Consider the following 25502-nt stretch of genomic DNA (forward strand, 5'->3'; position numbering starts at 1 on the left):
GATCTAACTTTTACTCCTGACTTTATTCACATAGCTTCTTCTATCTGGAAAAATTCTTTCTACTCAATAGTTGTATTCTTACTGGAAAGAAACCTTATAAATTTAATGATTGTGGAAGATATTTACATAATGGCTTAAACTTTATTCAACATCAGAGGATTCATACCAATAAGAAGCCTTATACAAGTGACTATGAGAAAGTCTTCAGTCAATGATTTCACTAATAAATGCTTGTTGACTGACTGACTGACATTTTATTGTGTGGAAAGACTACTCATCGTGGAGAAAAACATTACAAATGAAATTTATAAACTCCCTATCCACCTCCTACTTATTCTTCAGTTCACAGATCAGTTCTAAACTCCTCTGTGAGTTTTTTTTAGATTGCTCCAGCTCACAGTGATTTCTCCCTCCTACAGTCTTGTGAAATTATGTGGAGCCTTAGCCATCTTACCTTATATGGTTACTTACTGTTTCACATGTGTGTCTCTGATCTCCCCAATTATACTAATAGCTCCTCGAGGACCGTCCCCATTTCTTATTTCCCTCAGAACCTACAATAGCCTTTGCACAGAGTAGGTATTCAATTATAGATAAATTTATACATGTGAGTTCAGCCTGTTTTATGGAAGTTCTTGAACTCTGACCCTACGAAGGTGCAGTTTGACGAATTTGAAAACCTTACAGTTAGGAGATGACTGGAGGTCCTTCCCCACTCTAAAAGTAAAAGTAGTTTGTGGTTGGAATCAACTTATAGTCATCTTCCATATATAAGGAGAATCCTCCTTATCCCTCTTCCTTATCCCCTGTTGCCTACCAGTAGAACATAAACTGTTTCTGGCAGTGGTGAAGAATTTGCATTTCCTTTATCCCCCTTATGACCAAAGTCATACCTGCTATCACTCTAGGGTATAGAACAGGGCTTCTTAAACTTTTTCCACTTGTGACCTCTTCAGTTTAAGAAGTGCTGGAAATGGCAGTGGCTTTTGGCTATAGAGCAAAGAGCAAAACTGGAGAAACTCAGCCATAAGCACCTACTATGTACCAGGCAATATGCTAAGAGTTAGAAATACAAGTACAAGCAAAAAGTAAGGACAGTCTCTGCCCTCAAGGAGTTTACATTCTGGTGGGGTAGACAATACACAAAAGGGAGCTGAAAAACAAAGTTTGTGGGCTGGAAATGAATTTACTGTAGTCCATAGGAAGTCAGGAACAGAGCTGGGAGGAAAATGAAGGCAAGCCTTCCATGGCCTCTCTACAAAATGGAGGCTCCAGGAGGAACTCACCAAAGGAAGAAGGAGGAAAGTTATCACAGAGGGATGTTCTTTTTTCTATTTTTTTTAAGTGGGAAGGCAGGGCAATTGGGGTTAAGTGACTTGTCCAAGGTCACACAGCTAGTAAGTGTGTCAAGTGCCTGAGGCTGGATTTGAACTCGGGTCCTCCTGATGCCAGAGCAAGTGCTCTATTCACTGCACCACCTAGCTGCCCCAAGAGGGATGTTCTATGGTGAATAGGTTGAGAGGCCCCAGACACTGAGGGAAGTTCCAGGGGTAGAGAGGGGATGGTTTTGAAATCCAGAGGAAATTAGGAACAGGAATAGGAGGAGAATCAGAGGTCAGAGTAGTTTAAAAGAACAGGACAGACAAGCTAGAGTTAAAGCCTAAATCATGTATGAGGGTCAGGACAAGCAAGGGGACATAACAAAACTCTGATAATTTGTTTCCTGCAGCTGGCATTAATTATAATCACCGATCTAAATGACCTCCAAGGTCCCCTCCAACTCTCATATTGAGTTTATGAACTATCGTGGCTCTTTGCCCCCTTCATTTATCCAAATAGGTCAACTCAACCCCCACCTTAAGACTTAGCCCCATATTAGATTCTGACATCAATCAAATACTTAAATAGTATGGAAAGATAAATAGCTCAGATGGCTCAGCGTCTATTTCACAAGGTCCCACTCTAGCCTTTTGTCTCAGTTATTACTAATAGTAATATTTTGTTATCATTACTATAGCTTGCATTTATATAGCACTTTAAAGCTGCAAAGTACTTTAATCATCTTGTTTGATCTTCACAACAATTCCATAAATGATACTATTACCTTCTGTCTAGACCTAAAGAAATTGAGTTTATAAAGTTTAATTGACTTGCCCAAGGTCACCCAGCTAGTGCGTGTCCAGATTGGAATTCAGGTCTTGATTCCAAGGTCAGCTCTTTACCCAATGTGTCACCTGTGAGCAAACTCCTCACTTACCCTTATTACAAAAACTAGTTTTGCCTGTCACTCTATCATGCCCAAATTTCTATCTTGGTACCCTAACCTGTTCCTCAGTTCTCCCTATATCCTCACTAGTCTTTCCAACGATTGCAGACAGGTCCATGAGCCCAAGCCCAAGAGATTGGTCTCCATTGCCTATTTCCAGACATCTGTGATGCTGTCTGTTTTCCTGAACTTCTGCCAAATCAATGCCTATCACTATGCCACCATGACACTGTCCTCTGCCTGCCTGATGGATTACTCACTCATTAGTTGCCTCTTGCTGGATCTCCCTGATATTGAATTTCTGTCTGCCTGAATATCCACCTATTTCCTAGGACCAAGCTTTCTTTAGCCTTTCTACACATGTCTAAGCTTACTAATAGTACCCATTGATAGATCCTTTCCAAATTTCTGCCCCATACAGCTAGCTCCATCTAGTCTTCAAGTCCATGTATTCCCAGTCTAGACTTTTCTCTAACCCACAAATCCCCAGTACTGATAGTTCCTAATCCCAGAAACATATTCCTTTCCTATTAAAGGAGGAGTGAATCCTAACCATGGCTAGCTTAGAGCATGTAGGTAGGAATAAATGAAATAAATAAATAAAGTATCTCCCTGGAATGAGGAATGAAAGACAGAAAGAGACAGTTTCTGACAATACATTCTCAAGATAGTTGCTTAGGGCTAAAGGTCTAGTCTGTGGTGATGGAGCAGTATAAAACCTACTGACCCATACAGAGACCCAATCCATGACCTTTACTTCATTAGTCCAGTCTAGCCTACTGAACTCACCAGCCACAAATACGAACTTATACACTTGGTAAGATTAGGAATTTAATAAATTCATTCAGGATACAAGAAGGGTTTATGACTAGAGTTCAGTCCCCCCAGCTTTGGCTATGTGATTATCTTATGACTCCCTTCAATTTCCCAAGAAAAACTGCCTTCAAAAGCATAATATCCCACATTTTTTGAGTTTGAATGTTTTTCATGAACTACAGGAATGCTACAGCACCTTCAGGAAACTCTATAAAGACTATGTCAGCATTTCCAATATAAACTCCTATTTCCAGAGGTTTATATCTTCAGGAGGAAAAAAATGTGCTTAAGGGTGAAACTTGGCATATGTAGTCAGAGACTGTGAATGACTTCCTGTACCTCATTTCAGAGTTACCTACAGAAGAGTCCTTCACATTCACTACTTTAAGCATCTGAATTTTTTTAGTAACAAAAACGGGCTTTAATAGCAGGTTCTCTCTGAGCCTGATGGCAGTGCACACAATTTTCTGGGAGTCTATGAATAACAATCATTTCTTTTTGTCTTTCCAGGTACCATTGTAACTAGAGTGCATGTTTTCTAGTTTGAGAGAGAAGGAATGTTTTGAATGGATGGATTCTAGTAAAGTCTGGCACCCTCAATAGAAGATCAAAATTAGACCAGAGTCCTCCTTTGCTTCTCTCTGACCATCACCCCTCTCTGTTACCACATCCCAAACTGGGAATGTGCCCCGATGACCTTGAGGTGCAGGCTACTCTGTCGCATGCTAAACTTCGGGTGCTCTTGTACTACCTACTCTCAGAAAAATTGCCAGACATATACCAGCATAATCGATTTTCCCTTTGAGGACCTGTTTTCTCATCTGTAAAATGAGAGAGCTAGACTAGTATTCTTTAAGATCCTTTTGTAGTACAGGTTCTAGAGCTACTCTCCCAAATTCCCACTGGCAGGAGGAGTCCTCAGAGGGTAGCTACCTGCTTTTCCACTTGGCATCATAAGAGACCCTCAGTTGCTGAGGGGCAGATTTCGAAAGTTATAGCTCAATCTCCCATTGATGTGCTTTCATCATTATCAGCCATCCAGACTTAATTCACTTTTTATGGTAAAAAATAAAGAAGAATTGTAATGTAACAACAGGTTGGTACAAAATTCTTCCCCCCCCCCAAAGTCTATAATATAGTTTCCCACAAGTACATAGAGTATAGTAAAAAACAGGCTCAAGCTTATAGAGCTCCTTTGGCAAAGAAGTCAACTAATAGCCATTGATTATTGGAAATCTTTTTTTTCTCCTTTGTGGAATCCTTTGGGGTACTGGATAGCTTTCTGCTGAACTTCCTATAGGGTTCTGAAGCTGCGTGCTCCTCAGTGTGTCCATTTTGTTCAATGGAGACACTGCTGCCAGTCATTTCCTGGGATGCTGGGAGAGGCATGATGAGAAGCCTAAATCCTCCAACCTTCCAAAGTTCATAAAGGCTCTCTTTGATCAAGGAGGAGGAGGAAGAGATGAGTCTTTGTCTCTTTCCTCTCCCCTCCTCCCAAGGAATTCTCTCACAGAGGCTTAGCTGGAATGACTGTCTCCTCTAAACTGCCAGGTAATCGAGTGCTAGGTTTCAAATTGACTTGATATTTTATAGGAGACCCACAGGGCATGACCGAGTTTCTTCACCTAGTTGAAATGCTGTTCATTGATCAATTGATTCAGGGCATGTCTAGACTTTCTTCACATCTAGTCCGTCCTCCTGATTGATTCAGTTCAGAATTCTGTTGAACCTCACCCTTGGACTTCACAAAACTCATATTCTGTAATTCCCTGAGACTAATCCCATTATCAGACCACTTTTCGATAATACATAGAATATATGATCCATAACCAGATAACTGAGAATAGTTTAGTCAATATCAGATCATAGTCTAAAACTGGGAAGGACATTAGAGTCAGTCCAGCTGCTTCATTCTATAGATGAAGAACTGAGGCACAGGGCAGTTTCCTGGTTTTTCCACCTTTCACACAGGTAAGCATTAGAGGAAGGATTCTCTGACTCCAGAGGCAGTCTTTTTTACATTGTGCACTTGTCTGCTGCCTCCTCCCATAATCTCCTCTGCTTCATCTTAATCACTCCTTATGGGCACTTGACTTTTGGAGAATGTGAGCTTTAAGTGAGCTAACATCCTCTGCTAAAGATCCCATACTCTGAGCTTGGGACTAGCACTCCTGGTGTGAGCACTGCTGAGCCCTTTAGTCTACCTGATGCTCAACCCTCGTCTGTGGTTCCAAGAAGCTGTAGAATAGGCAGCAGCCACACCAACTGGTAAACCGTCTCAGCAGAGGGGCTAAACTAGGTTAAGGGTAACCAGGGGACCTCAAACCGATTGGTGAGTTAGGGGGATGTTTACCCCAAGTACGTGAAAACTTCTGTAGGGAGAATGGGTGAATAAGAATAATTTGTTCCAAAAGCCATGAACAGGGCTGAAGCAGGCACTGCAGAGCACTTAGAGCTTGGTCAGACATCAAAGAAGCCAATGTCATCCATTGCATTCTCAGCCATCACATCCCCTGCTGTTTTAGTAAAGCTCATCTCCTCACTATCCTGGAACATATTTTATTCATTTAGTCCCTAGCCACCTAGCCTTATGTTCCAGCCTTTCATCTCCTCGCCTAAGAATGCCCCCTTCTCCCCCTCCCCTCCCCTTTCCCTAAATCCCTTCTAACCTTTAAGTTCCAGGTCAAGTCCCACCTTGTCCATAAGGTGTAATCCTCTCAGCCCCCACAGATCTCCCTTCTTCCTCTCTTTATTTCTATAGCAATTACAGTCTGCGACACATATCTGAGCACTCAGTTATATTCTGTTTGTGGTGTTCATTGTTATTTTGTGTGAGCTAGCCTTCTTTCCTTAATTGACTGTAAGTGTCTCAAGGGCTGGGGACTAGGTCTTACACTGTTGTTATATGTCCCAAGGTGCCTAGCACCAGGCTGAGCACATAGTAATTACAAAGCAAATAAATGGTTGATTTTCCACTTTCAATCAATCAACCCACATACATTTATGTGCCATGTACGGTACTAAAGGCTGGAAATGCAAAAATATGGTTCCCTGCCCTTAAGGAGCTCACATTCATTTTTTTTTAAAGATCATCATTTTTTAAATGTCATTCAAGATAGCTCAAGCAATTCAAATACTACATTTTCCTAGTTTGCCTATGAAATAAGATGCTTCATTCAAAGGGTTTTTTCTATCCAGGGTTCTTCTTAGATGATACCTAGGTCTTTAAAGTGACTAACCTAGCGACTCAGGACAAAAAAAGGTCATCATTTGGGAAGTTAAATTTGTAATTATATTTTGGATATTACTACATGTATGTAGGTATATGTCTACTGTATGCATCAACACATATGTATTTCTGTGAATATAACATGTTTGGCAAGGTAAAACAACCATCAATGAAGTCCTCTTTTCATGTTTCATTGTAACATGGAGATGACCCTGGATTCTAATCACACAAACTCACCAACCTTATAGAGCTGGAAATCTTCAAGTGCTGGACTAGTGACAAACTGTGTGTTGTTTGAAGGCTGGCCTAGCGAAGTTAAGAGAGATTCAGAGTAATAATGATAATAACACTTTAAGGTTTACAAAGCACTTTCCATATGTTTTCTCACTTGAATCTCACAGCAACCTTGGGAGGTAGGAGCTATTATTGTCCCCATTTTACAGATGAGAAAATCAAGGCAGATAGTGGTTAGATAATTTTCCCAGGGTCACATGGCTAGTGAATGTCAGAGGCCAGATTTGAATTCAGGTCTTCCTGACTCAGGGTCCAGCTACTTGAAAGCAAGGGCTTTTTTGCCTTTTTTGTAACCCCCATGTTTAGTATAGTGCCCAGCACATAGTAGGTGCTTAATAAAAAGTTTATTGACTGACATTGAGCCACCTAGCCCCTAGAGCTCTTTTCAACTGCAACTCTTTGGAAGGGGGGAATCTTTTTTTTTAAGTTTTCAATTTAATTTAATTTTTGTTATATTTTGTAAGATCTGAACCATCTCCCTGTAAAAGCATAGTATGCATACTTCTCTTAGTTATGTCTCTGAAAGTGGATAGCATCTTCCTTCATAGGCCCTTTGTTGTTGATTTGAATATTTATAATACTGAGAATAGTTCCAGGGGTAGGAAACCACTTGTGGCCTTCTAGGTCCTTGGGTGTGGCCTGTTGATTGAGTCCAATTTTTACAGAACAAATCCTTTTATTAAGGGGATTTGTTCTGTGAAGTTTGAATTTAGTCAAAGGGTCACACTTAAGAACCTAGAGGGTCACATGTGGCCTTGAGACTGCAGATTCCCCACACCTGGAAGTCATTCACAATTATTCTTCTAACAATATTGCTGTTACTGTATATAACATTCTCTAGATTCTGCTCATTTTACTCTTCATTATTTCATGCAAGTCTTTCCATTTTTTTTTCTAAAATCAACCTGCTCACCATTTCTTATAGCACAGTAATATTCCATCAGAATCATATACCACGACTTGTTTAGCCATTCCCCAATTGATAGACATCCTCTCAATTTCTAATTCTTTGCTACCACAAAGAGAGCTACTATAATAGTTTAGAGCATATAGGTTCTTTTTCTTTTGCCCTGATCACCTTGGGAGACAGACTTAATAGTAGTATTGCTAAGTCAAAGGATATATAACTCTTTGGGCATAATTCCAGATTGTTCTACCAAATTGTTGGATTGGTTCATATGCCAACAATGTATTCCTGTCCCAATTTTTCCATATCCTGTCCAACATTTGTCATTTTCCTCTTCTGTTATTTTAGCCAGTCTGGTAGTTCATTTAATTTGCATTTCTCTATTTCAACTACAATTAAAGACAATCTATTAAGTTGTTGAGAAGGTATGATCTCCGTTGGCTCAGATTGTTATACCTCTGTGAAACTGATGAATCAACGAATCCTTAAATAGTTGGGGCAAAGTGAAACACAGGTACACACACATATGTATGTATATATGTATGTATGTATGTACATATATATATATATATATATGAAAATTTTTTTCAAAGAAAAAGGAAGAGTTTAGGGCAAAACATCATGACACAGGAATTACTTGTCTTGATGAGGCAAATGAAAGAAGGCCAAAGGATGCAATAAATTTGATTATATGGTTAATAATAATCTAGGTAAAAAGAATACAATTATTTTTATTCATACAGCAAATTAATTTGTCTTTAGACCTAGCTATCATCTCTATTTTAATGATGTTTTATCTAATTGGTAGATACAACATTTTTTCCCAAGATCACAAAAGGGGAATACAAAACACTTTATGTTCTCCAAGTAATTTTCCTTTTCTGTAGAAAAACTGAGAACCTTAAAAAGTCTTATTTCTTTACTGTCGTTTGGCTTTACTTCCTCAATATGCTTTGAGTGGAAGGTTCCCATAAAGGGATACTTCATGTACATCACAATGGAAATAAATTTTACAACTGAAATTATTTTCTGAATATTAATTATTTTTCTTTCTTGAAAGGCTTTTGTCTTAGGTGCCCCTTACCCCCCAGCAATCATTTTCGCTGTGTTTCAGTTCTGTTTCTTTTTGTCTTGACCTTCCTCATCACACGATTCTGTTTTATTTTAGAGTCTAGCTGCCAGATGAGAACATTGGACAGTGGGATAGGAACCTTCCCACTCCCAGACTCGGGAAATCGTTCCACTGGACGGCATGCATGCAAACCAGACACCCCTGTGGAATCAAAACCCTTCCTGTCTCTCCAGGAAACCCTTCCTTCAGCTCCCCCCATCAAAGCCAAAACCCTCGAACGAGAAGTGCCTTCTGCAGCAAATAGTCAGGGCTCCTTAGAAAGCATCATTGTTCATTCCACATCTGATCCCGTCATGACTGCCAAAGGTATTCGACCTTTTCAAAGTCGCCTCCCCAAACCAGCCTCCTCAGGTAAAAATGCCAATTACCTTTCAAATTATGTTGCTTTCCTGCCCTGGTGTCTGGTGTTATTAGCAGATATACCATAATAATGCAGTCGTTGACAAAAATGTAAAATATGTGGCAGAAAAGGTTCCCAGTATGTTTGTCTGAGGTGAACAAGTAGGTGACCTAGACCAGATGGAAATGTTGATGCTCAGAAAATTTAGCTATAGTCTAGAAGGTAAAATAAAATGGATTGCATAAGGTCATGCCACTTGTTTCTAAGGAAAATAAAATCTCTTCCATTAAATAAAAACTTGGTATTTGTTTCTACCATACAAGAGTAAAACATTATATACACAGTATAAACATAGAGAGATACATGAATCGATGGGTGGATGGGTGGATGGATAGATGTTTGGATGGATGGATGGATAAAAAGAGAGAGAAATATACACACACATACATATGTATCTTTATTTACGGAACTGAACACTGAATTTGGAACAGTTTGGGTTCAGGACATAAGTTTAACTCAAATGTTGTTTGCCCTCTAACTATAAACATATGTCTTCTGACATTTTCCTATCCTGTACAAATATATTTATATGCTAGATCATAAAAGGTTTGTTTTGATGTATCAGCAGTGATTATAACATTAGCTGCAATTGAGTGAAACTGGAGCTTCCCAAAGTATGTAGTTCCATGGGAAGTTGCAGTCAACTGAAACCAGCTATTATGATTAAAGGCAGGAGTAGCTTAAGGTTCAAAGTTTTTTCATCACACACTACAGATTAAACATATTTATTGCAACCCAGGGTGACACTAAATGATTTTTAACTTGTATGGTTTATGATGCATTCCTCACACAAGTAATTGTATCTAGTCAGCAAATGAAGTGAAGTATTAGGTTGAAGAGTTTCACCCATGATTTGGTGATTAAAATGGAACTACAAATATAGACTGCATCATAGGTTTGCGAGAAATTAGAAGAGAAAGCCTTTAATTATATGTCTTTGAGTAAATTTGACTGCAATATTCCCTAAACAGAATCTTGCCCTTCTACAAGAATGCAAAAACTCCTCTGCTTCACTACAAACTCTTCTGCTCATTTCAACCCAAAGCCCCACTTAAGAGGATTTTAATGCATATTATTTTTTTCAAAAAAATAAATGCAGTTAATTAATGGCACAGCTTCCAGAGATTCAAAGAAGAAATCTCAGTTATAGATTATGTGCTCCATGCTTGAATAGTCACATGTGTGACCTCAATTCAGCAACGTGCTGTAGACTAGACTCCATGATTAAACACTGTCATTATAACAAATTGAATAGAAACTGCAAGCATTGAATTGCTTCATAAGAAGGGGAGAGCAGGGAGATAGTTCTGATCTTCCTGCTAATATTCACAGCACTGGCATTCTAAGGTTTGTGTCTTAATTAAATTGTCATGAGAAGATGTTAAAAAGTGGTATATGGTAGAATGTTAGGTCAACACATTCTCCAGATGTTTTCTTCTCTCCCATTTGAGCCTTTCTCTCCACCAAATAAAAATTGCCTTTGAATTCCAGAAGCATTACTGATTATATGTGTATGTGTATAAATGTATATGCATATATACATATATGTGTATTATTATGAGGGCTCTCCGTTACTGTTTTATGTTTGCCTTCAGATTGATTTTTATCTTTCCCCATATCAGTATATGAAGTCACTGCACAAATCTTGTGGTTGTATTCAAACCACAATTACTATAATTTCCCCTTGCATACAGATTGTTTCAGAAAGGACTTTCACAAACCTTCATCTTGATATCTGTAGAAGAGGAGGCAGTAAATTTTTTCATCTGATGTTTTCAGGGACAAGAATCCCCAGAGACATTAGCTTTGTTGAATAAAAAAGAAAAGCTTATTTAAAAAAAAAGTCATTGGCTTAAAAGCTAGAGCTCCTGGGTTCAAATCTTGGATTTGTTTCTATGACTTTCAGCAAACTTCTCTAGGCCTGTTTTGGTGAAATGATGGGTTTAGAAATAATGATCTCTAGGGTCTGTTTTCTGTAATGGTGTATCTTTCTGTGGGATTTTTCAGTGCCTTTAGTTATCACTTTGTTTTACTTTGTTTATTCTTATACTTGTCCACATGTGGTATTAGCTTCCCTTCCCAAGAGAAGAAGGTAGGTTCCTTGAGGACAGAGACAGTTTCAAGTTTGTCTTTGTGTCCCCAAAGCTTAGCAGGGTCCCTTGGAGTAACGGAATCATTCTGGGTAGTGGTTTTTGTTATATCCTAAGTATGCAGGATTTCTGGTAAGTAGGGATATAGTTAATAAAATGCCAGACAAGCGAGCTAGTTTTGACAGTACTAGAATTTTTGTTATGTCTTCACCCAACTCCTTTTCAAAGATATTTGTAAGATGGACACTGACCTCAACCAATCAATAAACTTTCACTGAAGTGCTTACCAAGAGCCAGCACTATGCTAAGTGCTGGGGATACAAAAAGAGGCAAAAAGGTAGTCCCTGCCCTCAAGGAGCTTATAATCTAATGACCCATAATTTTAATATCAATTTCTTCGTTTAGGAATAAATAACTTGCAAAGGCAAAATGAAACAGAGTTGAGCCCTCAGACATCATTCGAATATACTGGGAAAACAATGGAAAATGAGACAAATCTCCCTGACTGGAACAGTGACAAAACAACCAAGACTCAGCAGCAGGTAAGATGAAGAGTGAAAGAAAATGTTACTATAACCAGTAGGCCTAATGAAAAAATATATGGAAGCTCTAACAAAAAGGTTTTTTAGCATTTTTTAAAACTATATGTTTTAGTTTGAAATCATTCTCTGGTGGTGGCAAAGAGGAATGCAAAGAACAAAAACCAATGAAGACAATATAGCCATTATTACAATCTCATTGAAAAGTCTTTCTTTCCCTCTGCATTCAAATCATAGTAACATCTTGGTTTTCTATAATCTCTCTCCAAATAGCCTGGAGTATTTTCACTGTTCTTAAGCCAGAAAGGCACAAATTCTTCCCTGAACAGTTTAGGGACTGTGGAAGCTCCATAGGGTACCACTTACAGGATTGATTTGGTTTCTCTCCTCATTTATGTTTACATCACCTCTTAGAGATAGGTAGGGCAGGCATGTTGTCCCCATTTTGTATCTGGGAAAACTGAAGCTGGCCCAACATCGGGTCCTTTGCTTTCATGAAAGTATTAAAAATTTGACAGTTGAAAAACTGCAGGAGCAGACAAGCTGGCCAACTGCCTTGCAACCATCTATAATTGGGGGGTGGGGAGGGGATCTTTGAGTGTATGGGCTTCAGACCCACTGTTTGCATGAGACAGAGTCCCAACGAGTGACAGACTGGAGACAGGAGTTGTAGTCACAAATCAAACAATCTTCCTGTGTGAACAGTGAGGAAAGACTGTTCATCTGGCATAGCTCTCTTCAGCTGCACCTCCACACACATGGAGTTATCACTGTCAGCAGCATCCTCTCTGAATCAGAGGAGATGTGTGTTTGTGTTTTGGGAGGGAGAGAAGGCTTCTCAGTCAAGCAACGTGTATCCATCCACAATCTATATGGTCATAGATTATGCCTACTTTGCCAATTCCAGTTCTTAACATAGTTTTATTTTCCTGGTGGCTCCTATCACCTTAGGGCTCAGCATATCCCACCTCTAGCCCCCATATTCCTGTATGTAAGGAAGGGTGAAAAAAAATGTTGAGCCAAGAAAAGTGATAAACTGCGTCAATGTTTACTTTTTTGTTCCCAAGGTTAATTAGTGGGTTTTTTTCTCTTTTTTTCCTTCTTAAATACCCTTTTGATGTACTAAGAGTCCCTAATGAGGACAGTTAAATAAACAAACCATCAGGCTCAGAAGAACACAAATAATAGGTACTTGGGAAATGTTGGTCCCTTAAAAGAAATGTACAGAATGCTGAGCTGGTAACTATGGGAACTCCCCAGCACCCAGTACAATGGCAGTTTGGGGTTGATAGCTTAATTACTTTGCTAGCCATTTTTGTAACCTTGCTAATTGAACGTGCTAGGGAACTTATCTTGAAGCAAATGACCAGCTCACCAGAGTTTTTCTTCTTGAGGAGGAAGGAGGGAGGAGATAGGGAAGGGGAGGGCATAAAGAATGGAATTTGGAACTCTTTAGACACAGTGACAGATGAAAAGCAATTTTTCCCATTCTGATGGAATGTTCTGCCCATTTGGATTTATGTGCATAATCTTTAACAGCCTTGTTTTACTTGTTTAGGACAAGGTACCCAGAGTGGGTACTTACTCCACCAGCAGTAGCAGTGATAGTGACAGTGAACCGGATTATGAAAATAATGATTTTGGAACTGGAAGGGAGAAGTTAGGGCATGTGATGAAGAGCAGCAAGCCAGGTAACAAACAGTGAGCACATTGGGTCCATATGGGGAGCATCTGTCCATATGGGGAACAGCTAATGATACCTGTCATTGAGCTGGAACCTCTTGAATTTACATTTGAGCTCCATGTTCCTCCTGAGATCTAGTCTATTAGTGGGTGGAGTAATTGTACGTGCAAATTGCCTAGGGTCATCAGTATATTTTCCTTTACCATGCTTTTGACACTGTCATTCTGTCTGTAAGGAGTTTATTCCTGAGCCTGGAATTTCCAGAGGAGTTCCCAATAGAGTTATCTCAGTAATAAAGGGATAACTATAAAGATAACTTAGTTCTTAATTACATATTTGGTGAGTTAAATCATCCAATGAGCTATGGACAGAGCTTTCTAAACTCTGTACTACAGTCAGACTGCTGTGGCTCTGGTCTTGTTAGCCTCCCTTTTATGAATGGCTCTGTTTATGAGGTTGAAGCTCCCTCACTATACTTTGCTCTGGGCTGAAATTGGCAGAGAAAAATCTTCACTCAGAAACATTAAAAAAATTATGAGAGATCCACTTGGCAACTCCTCACAGATACAATAGAGAGGAGAAAGAAAGCTGTCTCGAAATATGATCTGTGTTCCTTTATTTCCAAATACATTGGTGAATCTTGAGGGATTTTTAAGTGACATGATAGGCAATAGTTGTTATACATCACTCAATTTTTTCTAGCTTACTAAATTAAGAATTGGAAAATACAACTATGATTTTCTTTTTCAAATGAGATGTGACATGTAATTTGAGGGGGAAAATAACAACGTCTTTCTCATTCATTTCCAATTTACGAGGATTCTGGGTATTTGTAACACCTCAAAGGTAGGACTTGAGTTTATTAGTGGCCCACTAACCCAAAGACACTACTTTGTTTTTTGTACCTTGACATGTATCTGAGGAGTTGTCCTGATAGGCTAATCATACAAAGGAGCTACACTAACATGGAAAAAAGACAGATTGAATGATTTCAGAACAAGCAACATCTCTTAAATCCTGGCTTTAGTAAAGTAGCAAGAACTCATAGGACTCATACTGTTTAATGAAAGATTGGAGGTTGAGAGCTTTGGGCTTGACTATCCATATGTCCTAATTGTCTGGCTCATAACTCTCTATTTGCAAGGGAAACTTTTTTGTCATCATGAGGCTTTCTTGATGAAGATACAGGATACCTGGGTTCTAGTCCTAATTCTTTCAATAACATACTGTGTAACCTTGGGCAAGGTACTGGTTCTTGGGTTGCTTATATGTCAATTTAGTAGCACTAGAGTAGATGATCCTGAAGGTTCTTTCCAACTCAAATATTCTAGGATTTTATGATAGTCTAACTAAAGGTAGAATGAGAGAGAACCCTGAAAATTATTCCTTGTCTGTCAGCTCTCAGGTTCTAGAATGTTCTTGGATCTGAAGGCAATTTGAAACTACCTTGTAAAAGAAAGGAAAATTTGAAAAAGTTAGTACCCCAAGATGGAAAATAATATCAGTATTTGTGTAAAGAATAGTTAAGTTTCCTATTAAGGAATAACTTAAATGTTCATGTAAAATGGGTCGATAAAAATTACATTTTTAATGTAATTTTGTGGTTGTTAAATCATGGCCAGAGCACTCAGTTATGTATAATAATGAACTTGTTTTTCTTCTCTTTTCTGAAATAGTCAATTCCAGCCAAAGTTCAGAACTTTTTCTTTCATTTTCCTTACTGATACACTTAACTTTTCCACATGACCCACCTTTATAAGAATATTCTGTTGACCGGTCCTTTCTCCCACTGCCACTGAAACTTTCGTCTGGTAGCATTATAGAAATACTCAGTGATTGTGTGATATCACTAAATAGCTTTCTTTAGCTGACAAAGAAGAACATCCTGAAAGGAAATCCTGTATGAGAAAGCCTATGTCCATCTTGGACTTAACACCAACACAGTCTTTACATCTAGTTCGGAGAGTACAGGCCAGAACACATGCTTCCTTATTACAGCTTTCTTGAGCATTTGAGTGGAGTTTCAAATAAGGATGGAAAGAGTAAAAAGATGCCTGACATAAGTGAACACAAGGTTCATGATATTTCCCCTTGATATTCCTATTTCCCTTCCTTTTCTTCACTCATATTTGAAAACATTATATGCTTGAGCCTTCTTCATCCAAAGGCTTGGTGTATAGCCTTCTTTCTGCCAGAAATTTAGCTTTAAAACCAAGGCATGAGTAATACAGTAGAAGAACTCCATTTAGGGAAGCTTTAGAGGAAAAGAAATAGCTAACATCTTATACAACACTTTAAGGTTCACAAAGCTGTTTACAAATATTAACTCATTTTATCATCATAACAACCCTAGGAAGTTGGTGCTATTAATACCCCTACTTTAAAGATGAAAAATGTGGCAGTAGGTGGCGCAGTGGATAGAGTGCCAGGCTTTAAGTCAGGAAGACTCATCTTCATAAGTTCAAATCTGGCCTCAGATATTTACTAGCTGTGTGACCCTGGGCAAGTCACTATTTGCCTCAGTTTCCTCATCTGTAAAATGTGTTGGAGAATGGAAATTGCAAACTGCTCTGGTATCTTTGCCAAGAATACTCCACATGGGGTTATGAAGAGTCAGACATGACCGAAAAATGACACAAAAAGAACAAAGATGAGGAAACTGAGATAAATATGTTAATTACTTGCCCAGAGTCACAGAGAGCTAGTAGTGTCTAAAGATTCAAACTCACATCTTCTCACTCCATGTCTATTGCTTTATCTATTCCTCTATCTACCTGCTTCAGAATATGTCATCCATCTTGCTTAATATTGCATGTGGAAGTTGTTTACAGTTATTTCATTTATTTATTCCTATAAAGAGCATTCACCAATCACCTACCACAAGCAAGGCACCAAATTCCAGCACATTTGGCCAATTTCATTCATTCTGTAGTTTATACTAACAAGGTTTATGTTTAAGGAACGACAACCAATATATTCTTGGACAGGGCTAGGATACTTGTACTCAATGGCTGGGAAAATTATCATGTTGGCAGTCAACTTGGTAAGACTTTCTGGAGAGTGGTGTTATAGCTATAGGCAAAACATAGGTGCAAGCCCAATAGCTAGCAATCATGTCCCCCATCCCCACCGTTTTCTATTTCATGGGCCAATAGGCAGATTCCCTAAAAACCAACAGAGGAATAGCCCATTTTCATACATGCTACCCACAGAACTATGACAACCTGTCTTTGAAAAGAACAGGAAAATGGTTGGTTTCATTTAATTTTACTACTTTGGCATTCAGGCAAATGGTTCCATTTTTGAGAGAAGGCTGGAAGGCTTGAATGGGATAGCCCTATCAAGAGGGATGCGCAAGGCTTCTTTGTCTAACCAGGAGTAGGATCTTGGCTTTTTCAAAAGTTATTTAAAGTCAAAGAAATCCTATCTACATATCTTGAATAATTGGGCTTTATTTTAGTTCATAATGTCTTGCCCCAGCATCCTAGAGTGTTTCATCCACGTTGATTGATGACGATAGATGAAAATATTTTCAGCAATAAACTGATAAATATGTGATTGAATTTTAAAGTATATTTTTATATGGATTGTCCAGTAGGTTTAGTCCCTATTACTGGTTTTTTTTCTTTTAACTATTGACATAACTGAGCAGCAGTTAAGAGTTGAATAGAAATAGTGTGTCCCTTAAACTTTGGGGGTAGGAGTTGGGGAGCAGGAAATAGTCTATGAATTCATATATAGTTTATGGAAAAGTCTGCTCTCTCTAAACTACTGTTAATGTGGTCATCTCCAGTCCTGAATATATTCCAGAACCCATTCTGATATCCTTTTAAAATATATTATAGCAAGGAAGGAGAGACAGCACAGTACAGGGGTAATGCTGGATTGGGAGTCATGAAGGCTTAAGTTCAAATTCCACCTCTTATGTTAACCAGCTGTGTAACTATGAGAGTCAAGTAACCTCTGTGAGCCTCAGTTTCTTCATCTCTAAAATGGGAATAATAATATCTGTAGTAGTCATACATACTGAGATGATATATGTGAAGGGCTTGGTGAACTTTAAAGCTCTATTCAAGCGTCAGTCCTTAAGAGCCGATCTTACAGTCTTCCATCATAGATCTATAAGCCAACGTTATTACCACTGAGCTTGCTCAGTCACAGAGGCACTATTTGCTTGCATTTCTAGTGGAAAAGGAAAAGTTTGCTGCCAGTGTTGCCTCCTCCCTACTTTCATCCCTCCCCTGTAATGTTACTGTCACCATTCCCCTGATGCTTCTGGGGGGAAAAAGGCATGTAGGTGGGACCGTAGATAGAACTCTGCACCTGGAGTCAGGATGTCCTGAGTTCTAACTTGTCTTCAGACACTTACTGATTGTGTGACCCTGGGATAGTCACTTGACTTTTATAGTTTCCTCAACTATAAATGAGGATCATAATAATAATTATTTCACAAGGTTGTTGTGAGGATCAAATAAAATAATATTTGTAAAGTACTTGCTTGGTACCTAGCATATAGTAGGCACTTAATTCTCTTTGGCTCTGTTTTCTGCTCCCACCCCCACCCCCCAAAAAATGAGGACTCCTGATTTACAAGCATTGAGTGACTTTTTGCCCTGCATTAAGTGCCTTGTTCAGTATCTGTCTGCTCATTTACATTAAGCATATTATGGTTAGGTCACCTGTTTTCCCAAACCACACATATTAACTCATAAAACACTAATGGTAGATACTTGTCTTCTCTTTCAAGGTTGGCTTCTTTAGCTTCACTTTGAAAAATGTTTGGAAAAGTCCAGGTTGTTAACACCAAGTCAGCAGAGAGAGCAGAATTTAGGAGCTATTGTAGGGAAGCCAGCGGGTGAGATAGCAGGGAAAATTAATTTTGTGGCTTCATTTCCTCACTAATTTGCCAAGCTGGGGGGAAAAAATAAATGCAGCTTCCCTCTTCATTCTAGCCAGAGCTCAGAGGTGGAGCGGGCCTAAACAAAGTTGACAGGGAAAGAAGAACTTGTGGGAACCTTGGGAAAAATTTAAGGCAAGAAGGAAGGGCAATTTAGGAGATAGAATGGAAATAATGAGACCCCAACCTCTGGGTAAAGTGAGAATGTAGGGAAGCCTATCAAGGAAGTTACCACACAGCACAACCAGGGAAGGAGGGGAATTAGCATCAACCTAAGCAAAGTAGAAAGTAAGGATTAAAATGATTTTTAAATTCTGATAACACTTACATTGCTCTCATGTTGACTTCTCTCCGGTAATATCCATAAGGTACATGTAGATGTGATCTTATTCAGAATGGGAAAACCTTATATACATATATATATATGTGTGTGTGTGTGTGTGTATAAATATTATATATATGTATTTTTTTCTTTAAAAGCCTGTCTCCAGAGTTGGTCTGTATGGAACCCATTGGGATTAGGGCAGGCCTGGGGGCAGGATATATTGAAAAGAAGTATAAAACATGATAGGGCAGCTAGGTGGTACAGTGGATGGAGAGCCTAGCCTGGAGTAAGGAAGATCTGAGTTCAAATCCAGCATCAGACATTTACTAGCTCTGTGACCCTGAGCAAAACACTTAAATCTGTTTGCCTCAGTTCATCATCTATAAAATGAGCTGGAGAAGGAAATGGGAAACCATCCCAGTATCTCTGCCAAGAAAACACAAGTGAGGTCATGAAGCATCGGACATGACTAAAACTTCTGAACAGCAACAACGTAAAACAAGATCTTTGCCCTCAGGAAGTTTACAGGATTGTTGAGAAAATAGAATACATACTTATAGACTTTTTTAAATGCAATATGATGAAGTGACACACCCCCTCCCCCAAAGGTCACCATTGTACTGATCTGCTCTGTAAGGTCTACAGGTGGGGGAGATACTTCTTATTTCTACAGGATAACCACACAAAAGTTAGTACAAGTCTCCACATACAAAATGCTTGTTCCCTTGCTAAATGACTGCCAAGCCGAGCAAACTATCCAGTATGAAAAAGAATGCATCCTCCAATACAGGACCCTAACTTTCCACTCTGTCACCTAAAAACGCACAATTTTAGTAAAAAGTACAATACCCAGGAACACAAACATTTGACATTTTTTTAAGTGTGACCTATGTGAGGCAGAAAAATCATATGCCCTAGATGAGCTCCCAAAATGTAACTGCTGTGGTATAATTTTGAGATGTCTGTCCTAATCTTTGCCTCCATATAGCAAGCAGACTAGGCCCAATAATATCAAATAAACAATCTGCAAGTATTTACTAAGTGCCTACTGCATGCAGGCACTGTTCTGAGTGCTGGGGGTACAAAGAAAGGAAAAAACTCCTGCCCTCAAGCAGCTTAAAAACTGATATATGATACAAAAAAAAATGTAAATAAATAGGAATGTGCAAAGTGCGATGGAAAGAGTACTCCCTCTAAAGTGAGAGGACCTGACTTCAATTCCTGCCTCTGCAACATAATAGTTGTAGGATATTTGGCAATTCACTTAATCTTCTTGGCCTTCAGTTTTCTCATGTTCAGAAGGGATCATTTGGACTAACTGGATGCTAAATTCCCTCCATGATCCTGTGAGTAGAAGGAGCCTAACCTTAGAGGGAAAGGTTTAAGTGGCTAGGGGAGCTGGGAAAGGTCACCTTCCTCCTGAAAATAGCATTGATCTGGATCTCTTTAGGAAGCTAGGAATGTCAAGAGATGGAGATGATGTGGGAGACTATTCAAGGCAAAGGCACAGAGTTGGGAAATGGAGATATTTCTACATGAAGACTAGCAAGTAGGCCAGTGTCACTGGACTGTGAAGTGCAGGGAAGAATAAAATGTTAGACTAGAAAGGTAGAAAGTGGCCAGGAACCATGAGGAACCATGCTACACAGAGGACTTTATGTTTGATCTTGTAGGTAAGAAGGAGCCATTAAAGTTTACAGAGAAGGAAGGTGACGTGATCAGACCTATGCTTTAAGAAAATCATGTTGGGGCAGCTAGGTGTCACAGTGAATACAGCACCAGCCCTGGAGTCAAGAGGACCTGAGTTCAAATGCAGCCTCAGATATTTGTAGTCAAGAGAAACTACCAAACTTTGATTAGCCTTTTAAAAAAAGGAGAAGGGTATTATAATGGTCCAGCCAAAAGATAATAGTGTCCCGAACGAGATGATGGCTATGCGAGTGGAGAGAAAGGGATATATTTCACAGATGTTATAAAGACAGAAATGGCAAGAACTGTCATTTATATTTTGTCAATATATGGGATGAGTTGAGGAGGACATTGAGGTTGTGAGCTCAACAGTGATGGGGACATTTGAAAGAGGAGAGGTTTTGAGGAAAAGGATAATAAAGTCTGTCTGGGGCCTATTAAGTTTGAAGTGTCATTGGGACAGTCAATTTGAAATGTCCACTATGCAGTTGGAGATGTGACATTAAAATTCAGAGGGGAGACCAGGGCCCCTTACAAATTGAATAAATGTAACCCATGTCTCAGAACTGCAATTCTGGGTTTAGATAGATCTGGTTTGGTCCTGGAGACAACTAAGTCAAATCTCTCTTTTTAAAAAATTTTCCTACACACATTCCACCCCACATCCCACCAGGGATCTAAATTTAGCTCATTTCTAGTTTTATATACACATCCATACCAAAAATGGGGGGTGGGGAGAAAAAGTGGGATAGAAAGCCCTTAACTTCCATATAAACACTCAGACTGACAAGATAATGAGTGTAGGGAAGAATTTATTTAACCAAATAAAAATTGCAAGATTCATTCCTGAGTCCATAAACAATTAAAATACTTCCTCTTTCCTCTCCAGTGGGCCTCCACTTTCCCCAGGGTCTTATGTAGTCCTTCAAATTTACAGTGTAACCCTGGATACTCATTTCCATCCCTTGCAAGAGGAAGAACACTTGGGGTAGCTAGCAAATCAAATAACCTTTTTTCTTCAATAAGCCCCACATGCCACAGCTTCTGTAGAGAACCAAGGGACTATCTGTTCTCTAGGTACTGACATCCTATGGTTGAAGTCCCAGACTGGGGGAAGCACAAAGGATTTCTAAAGTTTATCTACATAGTCCCTATAACTCATATTATCAGCAAAGGCAATTCTAGGTTAAAAACCTCACAATTGCCCATCATAGTTGTATTTTTCATTGTTCCTCAGTTTTAAGTCTCACAGGTGTGATATATTTCAGCTTCAACCAAGTCTTTGACTTAGTCTGGGACAGGAGTGGGGAACCTGAGGCCTTGAGGCCACATGTAGCCCTCTAGGTCCTCAAGTGCAGCCCTTTGACTAAATCCAAACTTCACCAAACAAATCCCCTTAATGAAAGAATTTGTTCTATAAAACTTGGACTCAGTCAAAAGGTCATACCCAAGAACCTAGAAGGCCTTGAAGCCTGCAGGTTCCCCACCCCTGCTCTAGGAAATCCTCAGCCCAGCTATGGTCCAAGAAAACTTAGTCCTTGGCGTTATCAAGTAGTTGTGAATGTCATCTTCAAAAAAGTGTCAACAGGGTAAAGGAGTACTTGCTGCTCAGTATTTAAGCGTTTGTCCAAGACTGGAAAGAGATCTGTGCTTTAGTACTCTTGGGGCATGTTCAGGCACACCCGATGCATCATCCATCTCTACTTCCCTGAGCAATAAGTATACTTTCTTCATCTGGAAGTGATTATTTGCAACAGAGTACAGAACCAAGTCAGTTGAGATAAAAACAATTGGTTTTACAGTAATGAGGAAAAGGAAGAAAATGATGACTATGGAACAATATCAAAAAGGAACGCTGAGGGATCTCAGTTCTACCTCCCATCTAATTCCTTAGCTTGAATATTTAGAGATTCACAACTAATTATGCAGAGATGATGAATTTGAAAAAAATGCTGCCATCCTGTCTTCTCAAGGCCAAGGACTTTGGCTATTAATAGAACAATCAGTTTTTGCCGTATTATAGAAAATACACCCAACGTTGCATCTATTTTAAAGCATTCATCTGGTGCATTACTTAAACATGACAAATCTCTGTAATATGCAAAATCAGCATTAGGTTAAACTGAAACTAAACTCATCATAATGGTCCCAAGCACTGAAGAGAAATCCCCTGTTAGTTAATAGGTAAGATTCATCCACGGCACTGGCCAGGTCTTTCTTTTTTTTTTAATGGTTTGCCTTTTTTTAAGATTTAAAATACTTCTGTCAGCTTGTTCCAGCTTGGAGTAAATGGAACAAGTAGAATAAAACACAAGGGATTTCCTTATTAACATTACACTTTTCAAGATGACAAATGAAGAGCACTGACCATGAAAGGCACACTGGCCCTAAGCTAGTTGCCAGAAACATTGCAACAATGCTTCTCCCCTGACACCCCTTCCCACTGTCAGAAGATCTCCAGTCTATTCCATTTGGACCAGGTTGATCCTGAAGGAAGGAGGGAGGGAGGGAAAGAGAGAGACAGAGGCAGAGAGAGAGACAGAGAGAGAGAGAGAGAGACAGAGAGAGAGAGAGAGAGAGAGACAGACAGACAGAGAGAGAGAGACAGAGAGAGACAGAGAGAGGCAGAGAGAGAGAGAGAGAGAGAGAGACAGAGAGAGAGAGAGAGAAAGAGATTGTCATATGAACACACATACATTTCTAATGGCATCTAAAAACTAAAGGGTCTAATAGTTAACTCCCAGGAAGGACCCACTGTGTCTCCAGACAGGCTTTGATGAAAGGAGGCTGGAGTGTGATCTGAATTTAATGATTTAAGCAGCATATTGTGAGGCCCTTAAGAAAGCAAATGTCATGATGGACAGAATGAGTTTACTCGGCTGTCGAAAGAGCAGCATGGCGTGGCTGGCCCTTAGCTCAATTAAATTGTACTCCAAAGCACTAAGGAGATGGCGGCTACAGACCAGGTGCCCTAATGAGACATTTTGGAAGGAAGAACTGTTAACCTAGAATTGTTGACCAATGATGGGCCCTCTGACTCTTTCCTTCCCCTACCCAAACAAATCAGTCCTAGGGCCACCCTCTGAGCTCACACTCACATACAAGGCCAGAGACACATTGAAGAAAGGACTGGTAAGAAGCCAGATTTCCAAGCTGAAAACAAATCAGGGGATGAAGAAGGAGAGAAAAAAAATAACACTTTTGGGAAAGCAGTACTGTCTGTCATTTTTAAGGCCGTGCAGATTAGCATCTGTTCTGCTCCTAGGGTCAAAGGAGAACCAAGGGACAGAACTAAGGAAACTTGAGCAACAAAACCAGATGACATTTAATTCATGGAATGGGTCCCTGGTGGGTCCATTGCAATGCCAACATCCCTGTCACCTTGCCCCAATGAGATGGGGAGTGGTAGGAGGTAGGGGAGTATAGCCAGCAAAAAGTGAGAGGCCCTGGTAGCCAGGAAGTAAGTAGAGCATGGGTTTCAGTGCTTCTCAAAGCCCTGTGGACTCAGAGGGTTCTTAAAGAGGCTAAAGTTGGTCTAAAGCAGAAGCATTTTTCCATGTTTTCCCTTAAGTGATGGCTTAATGCAGTTCAGTTTTTTTCCTTTATCTCAGAGAAAAATATTACCTTTCACCTTCAGAAACATTCAGTAAAGGAAGTAGAGCGTCAAAAGCCTGGGCCTCCAAACGCCAGTAGCCACATTCACCCATATACAGATCAGGTGTTACAGGCATTTCTCTGACTGTTTAATTGGGTTGTTAGGAAGCAGTTGCTCAGTGGGGCTTTGTAAGGGAAACTCACCCTCCCATTTGGGGGATTTCAAACTTTGCTGTTGATGCTATTCCCCAGGACCTTTGTCAGAGTCACTTAGAAGTGCAGACATTTGGACTTTTAATACAAAGGGCTGAGATCATTTGAGGTTGCTGTGTGTTTCATTTGTGTCTCATCGAGCACATTTGCCCTGAAGAGCTTAAAATCCTTTACAAGCTTGAAAGTTACCTGAGGATGGTTAATCCTCACTGGGCTCTAGGGAGCTGAGGAAATTGCAATTAAATTTATTACATGCAAAAAAAAATGAAAGAAAAAAAAGTCAACAAGTATTTATTGAGCTCTCTCAGGGTCATACAATTCTTCATTTGGCTTAGGGGTATAGAAGTAATTCTCAGACATGGCCTATGACTTTGGCATCTAAATGGACAACGCAAGGCAGACTAGCATACCATTAACATAAATACTGATATAATTAGGAAAGTGCTGTTGAAGGGATAGGCTTGTACGGTAGTCAGAGAGTAGTGAGAAGATCTTTGGATTTAAAAATGGATGGCCTACATTTGGGTGCCCTGCTCTGCCACTTAGTGGCTCCCTCACTGACCTGGGGCAATTCATTGAATTTCTCAGACTCAGTTCCCTCATTTGTAAAATGGTGATAATAATATTTATACCATCAACCTCAAAGGGTTGCTGTGAGGACCAAATAGGAATATATAGAGAGAGAGAGATAGAGCTATACACAGATAGCATATATATAGGTATATGTAAAAGCACGTTCCAAATTCTGAAGTACTATATAAATAAACACATCGCCATCATTATGTTGTTCTTGTTGTGTTGCTGGATAGGACACAGAGTTGATGACTTAGGAAAGGCTTACTGAAAACTGTAAGTCCCATGCTACAGCTTCAATGAACCTGGAGATGAAATATCATGGATAGGAGGATGGCAGGAATTTTCAACATTTAGGACAAAGTTGCCTCAGTTTCCATGGTGGACCCCAATTCCCAAGGTGGAAGAGAGAAGGACCAGGTACAGGAAACCAGTAACTCCTTCTCCCATTTTCTTCCTCTCCTCTCCTTTCACCACTCAAAAACTGCTGCAATGATATACAAACACAGATATAAAGTTCAGGGTCAGAAAAAAACAAGATAGCAAATGAAAAAATGAAAGAATATGTTCTCCTAACCTAAAGCCAGAGGAATTTAACAATTAACTTTATAAGCCCCATTCGGGTAGTTTTACTATCACTCTTTCTCAATAGAAATCTGGAAGCTCACAAAATCCAAAGCCAAGGACCATTTGATTTGGTATAATGGAAAGAAAGCTGAATTAGAAGCCAGGACTTTCCTGGGTTGTAGTCTTGGCTCTCTTATTAGCTGATGGTATTGAATTACATGGGTGTATCATATAATTTTTGGTTGTCTCAGTTTCCTTATCTGTAAAATATAGATAATTCCTGTTCT

The 25502-nt window shown here is 39.4% G+C and overlaps 1 protein-coding gene across 1 annotated transcript in view; it reads left to right on the forward strand.

Moving 5' to 3' along the window:
* Positions 1-25502, forward strand: part of LOC118837043 (nck-associated protein 5-like) — a 155078-nt gene that overhangs the window by 85037 nt on the left and 44539 nt on the right. The window contains exons 7-8 of the mRNA XM_036744069.1: positions 8681-8995; positions 11540-11676. Coding sequence (XP_036599964.1) covers positions 8681-8995; positions 11540-11676 — 452 coding nt within the window. The remainder of the gene's footprint in view (positions 1-8680; positions 8996-11539; positions 11677-25502) is intronic.

Source organism: Trichosurus vulpecula, chromosome 2, assembly GCF_011100635.1.
Source record: "Trichosurus vulpecula isolate mTriVul1 chromosome 2, mTriVul1.pri, whole genome shotgun sequence".
Classification (NCBI taxonomy): Eukaryota; Metazoa; Chordata; class Mammalia; order Diprotodontia; family Phalangeridae; genus Trichosurus; species Trichosurus vulpecula.